Raw genomic sequence first — 5,533 nt, 5'->3', positions numbered from 1 at the left:
GAGATACCTCTGCGACAATCGAAGTGACAAATCCTAATCTTGAAATACGCCAACCCAACAAGTACCTTCGGAGACACCTGTAGAGCACCTTTATAATCACCCAGTTACGTTGTGACGTTTGGTAGCACACAAAGTGTTCCTCCGGTAAACGGGAGTTGCATAATCTCATAGTCATAGGAACATGTATAAGTTATGAAGAAAGCAATAGCAATAAACTAAACGATCAAGTGCTAAGCTAACGGAATGGGTCAAGTCAATCACATCATTCTCCTAATGATGTGATCCCGTTAATCAAATGACAACTCATGTCTATGGTTAGGAAACATAACCATCTTTGATCAACGAGCTAGTCAAGCAGAGGCATACTAGTGACTCTCTGTTTTTGTCTATGTATTCACACATGTATTATGTTTCCGGTTAATACAATTCTAGCATGAATAATAAACATTTATCATGATATAAGAAAATAAATAATAACTTTATTATTGCCTCTAGGGCATATTTCCTTCAGATTCGCCCTATCAATTTTTTTTCTGCTGGCCTGGGTGTCTGTTCCTTTGTCGTTAGATGTAGTTGCAGATGATCAAGCCTGGGTTTCTACCTGCTTATGCAGTTTAGTTGTAGTTGCTCTTAGCTGCTGATGTTTGTTGTTGTAGTCCCTGGAATTCATTATGATTGTTCATTTCCCCCGGTACCTGAATCTCTCTGAATTTGTGTGTACTAGGCTGCAGTGTTATTGTAGTGTTAGTCCACGAATCTCTCTGAATTGCATGCTTCTTAACAGTGTATTTTTACTTCAGACTTGAAGTGTAACTTACCCTTAGAATTACGGTGTATCCCCATCCAGAATTGCTGTGTAATTTAACCCATAATTACAGTGTAACTTACCCCATAATTGCAGTGCATTTACAGTGTACCCTGATGCTTCTTTATTTGTTATTACTCTGTAATTTGTCCTAGTAGTACTGTGTATGTCCCCCCCTAATTATAGTGTAATCCTGATGCTTCTTCTTCAGTGTAAATTTTGCTATAGTTACTGTGTAACATACTCTGGGGACTACGCACACAACCAGGATCAAGAGAATTAAACCATATCTTATCATCACCCTTTAAGGAGAACGAAAATATTTTAAGGATATAAAAGTAGCGAGATCTCTCATCATTAGTGAACAAGGTGGCTATATTATTTAATTTAGTAAGATGTGCCACAACAGTTTCAAATTCATAGCCATGAAAAGGATCAGATTCAACCAAAGTAATTATATCAGGATCAACAAAGAATTCATAATCCTTATCAGTAACAAAGATAGGTGAAGTAGCAAAAGCAGGGTCAGGTCTCATCCTAGCATTTAGAGATTGCTTATTCCATTTAGCTAATAACCTTTTGAGTTCATATCTATCTTTGCAAGCTAAAATAGCTAAAGAAGCTTCTTGATTAAATAAATAACCCTCAGGAATAACAAGTGATTCTTCATCATCACTCTCATCATCATAATCAGATTCAATATTTTCAATCTCTCTAGCCCTAGCAAGTCGTTCCTCGAGAAAATCACCAAGTGGCACAGTATTATCAAGCATAGAAGTAGTTTCATTATAAGTATCATGCATAGCAGAAGTAGCATCATCAATAACATGCGACATATCAGAACAAATAGCAGAAGCAGGTTTAGGTATCGCAAGCTTACTCATAACAGAGGGTGAATCAAGTGCAGAGCTAGATGGCAGTTCCTTACCTCCCCACGTAGTTGAGGGATAAATTGTTGTCTTAGCGTCTTTCAAATTCTTCATAGTGTTCAGTAGATATAAATCCCAAGTGACTCAAAGAATAGAGCGATGCTCCCCGGCAACGACGCGAGAAATTAGTCTTGATGACCCATAAATATAGGGGATCACAACAGCTTTCGAGGGTAGAGTATTCAACCCAAATTTATTGATTCGACACAAGGGGAGCCAAAGAATATTCTCAAGTATTAGCAGCTGAGTTGTCAATTCAACCACACCTGGAAACTTACTATCTATAGCAAAGTGTTTAGTAGCAAAGTAATATGATAGTGGTGATAACGGTAACAAAAGAGTAACGAAAGCAAAGTAATGTTTTTGGTATTTTGTTGTGGTTGTAACAATAGCAACGGGGAAGTAAATAAGCGTAAACCAGTATATGGAAAGCTCGTAGGCATCGGATCAATGATGAATAATTATGCCGGATGCGGTTCATCATGTAACAGTCATAACATAGGGTGACACAGAACTAGCTCCAATTCGTCAATGTAATGTAGGCATGTATTCCGAATATAGTCATACGTGCTTATGGAAAAGAACTTGCATGACATCTTTTGTCCTACCCTCCCGTGGCAGCGGGGTCCTAATGGAAACTGAGGGATATTAAGGCCTCCTTTTAATAAAGAACCGGAACAAAGCATTAGCACATAGTGAATACATGAACTCCTCAAACTACGGTCATCACCGGTAAGTATCCCGATTATTGTCACTTCGGGGTTAACGGATCATAACACATAATAGGTGACTATAGACTTGCAAGATAGGATCAAGAACTCTCATATATTGATGAAAACATAATAGGTTCAGATCTGAAATCATGGCACTCGGGCCCTAGTGACAAGCATTAAGCATAGCAAAGTCATAGCAACATCAATCTCAGAACATAGTGGATAAAAGGGATCAAATCCTAACAAAACTAACTCGATTACATGCTAAATCCCATCCAACCCATCCCCGTCCAGCAAGCCTACGATGGAATTACTCACGCACGGCGGTGAGAATCATGAAATTGGTGATGGAGGATGGTTGATGATGACGACGGCAATGAATCTCCCTCTCCGGAGTCCCGAACGGACTCCAGATCAGCCCTCTCGAGAGGTTTTAGGGCTTGGCGGCGGCTCCGTATCGTAAAACGCGACGATTTCTTCTCTCTTTTTTCTCCCCGAAAGTAGTTATATAGAGTTGGAGTTGGAGCCGGGAGGTCTCCAGGGGGCCCACGAGGTAGGGGGCGCGCCCTAGGGGGGCGCCCCCCACCCTCATGGAAAGGGTGTGGCCCCCGTGGTCTTCATCTTTGGCGATGATTTTTTTATTATTTATTGTAAGATATTCTGTGGAGTTTCAGGTCATTCCGAAAACTTTTGTTTTCTGCACATAAAACAACATCATGGCAATTCTGCTGAAAACAGCGTCAGTCCGGGTTAGTTCCATTCAAATCATACAAGTTAGAGTCCAAAATAAGGGCAAAAGTGTTTGGAAAAGTAGATACGACGGAGACGTATCACAACCTCTGGCGTGAGCTGCTCGAGAGCGCGGGCACCAAGCTACTGTACTCGACGGCGTACCACCCGCAGACCGATGGCCAGAGCGAGCGGGTGAACCAGTGCCTGGAGATGCACCTGCGCTGCGCCGTCCATGACTCCCCCAACAAATGGCGCCGCTGGCTTCCGATGGCTGAGTTCTGGTACAACTCGACCTTCCATTCATCGCTCAAGTGCACACCCTTCAAGGCCCTGTACGGTAGAGAAGCCAATTTGGGCGCCATGGCAACCTGGGCGGATGAGGCACCAGCCGGCGACGACCTGGACTGGGCAGCACATACGGATGCCATCTGCGCCCAGCTCAAGATCCAGTGGTCGTCATCGTCTCCGGATTCGGCCACCTGGGAGGACTACGACGTGCTACGCCGGCGATTTCCCACGGCTACCATCTGGGAGGGGGAGGCCTCATCTTAAGAAGGGGAGAATGTCACACCTAACCAGTTGTTATTGTGCCTAAGAGCTGGTTGGTGGGCCCAGCCAGCTGGCCGGCCAAGTAAGAAACCAAAAAACAAAAAGAAAGAACACATACAGCCTTTTCTGTGAGGCTCTGACAAGAGAAAAATAAGAAGAAGAGCCTATGACTGTGACTCTTGATTTAAAGGAGGGCCTCCCTTCGGCGTTTGGCAATGCATTTGTTTTTCCCTTCAATGGATGAAAAATCACACACGTCCTCCAAGAATCTGTGATCGATTTCACGTGAAATAAGCACATATGGTAATTCAGCTCGAATTAGTCATACAGTAGAAAATATAGAAATACGCGAGCTCCGTATGGGGAATTCGATCCTTGTGAACGTACTTTGCCTGGACAGAATAGAAGAGTCGTCCATCGAGATCACCAATGAGTGACTGAAAACAACTGTCAGAGAGCTTCAGAGTTACTTTCAGATAATCACTGACACCAATTTAGCCGCCTAAGTTTCACTCGTTACGGTGTTTTTATTTCCTATCACCACTGGAGAGCACTCGTGAGCCTCCACTCACTCGGAACCAGCATTCGTTGCAGAAAGTTTCTATATATATTTGTAGCCCTTTTCCTCACTGTTATTTGATTCCACATCTGCGCATCACAAACTCGGCAGATGCGTCTACTTTATCCCCCCCAAAGCGAAAAAACAAGACAAAACAACATCATCTACGGATCATATATATCGCGATCGCTGTCGCAGGTAGGCTGACGAGTGGAGCAACCACCAACCACCACCGGAGCAGGTCGCGACCGGTGATCGCCGGTGAGCCACACGCCGGCAGCCCAGCTAGAAATGTACAGGGCTGGCGCGGGGTCATGGAGTCGATCAGCAGATGACGCAGGAGTTGGGGTCCTCCTCGGCGCTGCGGACGAAGTAGTACGGGTGCGGGTGGTGGTGCTGCGGCGGCGGCGGCGGGTACCAGTAGTGAGGCGGGTACACCACCTGCTTGCTCTCGTCCTTCTTGTCCTTGTCGCCGTCCTTCTTGTCGCCGCCGCCGTCTTTCTTGTCGCCGTCCTTCTTGTCGTCCTTCTTGTCCTCCTTGGCCGGGCCGACGGAGACGATGTCCACCCCGGGGAAGACCTTGCGCAGCTTGGCGACGACGTCGACGGGGTCCATGCTGCCGACCACCGTCATCTTCTGGTCCTTCACGTCCACGCCCATGTTGTCGATGCCTGAGCCACGCGCACGCAGTGAGTTTTCATCGCCAGCATGGATCAGCGGCAGAAAATTCTCTCCAGCTCTATGATCACAACGAAGCAGAGCAAGGTAGGAGGACGGAATTGGAGAAGAGGAAGCAGGGGAGAAAGAGGAGCACCGTGGAGAGCGGAGACGGCCTTGAGCGCCTTCTGCTTCTGCCTGTCGTCGTGCACGTCCAGCTTCAGCACCACCTTCTGCACCCGGCCGCCAGACAAGAAAAACCATCAGAACCCGGAGCAGCAAGATCAAGAGCCGCAGCTGAAATCTGCAACGTAAAGAAACCCCCAAGTCCCCAATCGGACCGGCGGCAGTCACCTTCATAGCGCAGCGCCGGCGGGCAAACAGACGGGCGGCGCACGAGGCAGCGGAGAGTTTCGCCGGCGGCGACGGCTACAGTCGGCGACGTGATAAAATTTGTGAGTGGAAGTGGAAGGACAGCGTGGGTGTGCGTGCTCTGTGTCTCGGGCGATGAGCCCGATGCGCGAGAAGAGAGGGGGAAGTGTGGTGGTGGTGTGTGATCTGGGCGGCAAGGGATCGGGGCGCGGCGGGG

General features: G+C 46.6%; 1 protein-coding gene across 1 annotated transcript; it reads right to left on the bottom strand.

Moving 5' to 3' along the window:
* Positions 1-4,296: 4,296 nt before the first annotated feature.
* On the bottom strand, positions 4,297-5,512 carry LOC125527865 (heavy metal-associated isoprenylated plant protein 39-like). The gene is made up of 3 exons (XM_048692372.1): positions 5,299-5,512; positions 5,102-5,177; positions 4,297-4,958 (listed from the first exon to the last, which is right to left on the bottom strand). The coding sequence occupies exons 1-3, from the start codon at positions 5,302-5,304 to the stop codon at positions 4,612-4,614; spliced, it is 429 nt and encodes a 142-aa protein (XP_048548329.1). The 5' UTR covers positions 5,305-5,512; the 3' UTR covers positions 4,297-4,611.
* Positions 5,513-5,533: the final 21 nt, after the last annotated feature.

The sequence above is a fragment of the Triticum urartu genome, unplaced genomic scaffold, assembly GCF_003073215.2.
Source record: "Triticum urartu cultivar G1812 unplaced genomic scaffold, Tu2.1 TuUngrouped_contig_4463, whole genome shotgun sequence".
NCBI classification, from domain to species: Eukaryota; Viridiplantae; Streptophyta; class Magnoliopsida; order Poales; family Poaceae; genus Triticum; species Triticum urartu.
The sequence above is the reverse complement of the archived record's forward strand: the minus strand, read 5'-3'. Positions and strand labels throughout refer to the sequence as shown.

Excerpts from the sequence above, each read along its gene's own strand:
- LOC125527865 (XM_048692372.1), bottom strand. Across the intron at positions 4,959-5,101 it reads GGCCGTCTCCGCTCTCCACG|GCATCGACAACATGGGCGTG; the intron begins GTGCTCCTCTTT and ends CGCGTGGCTCAG.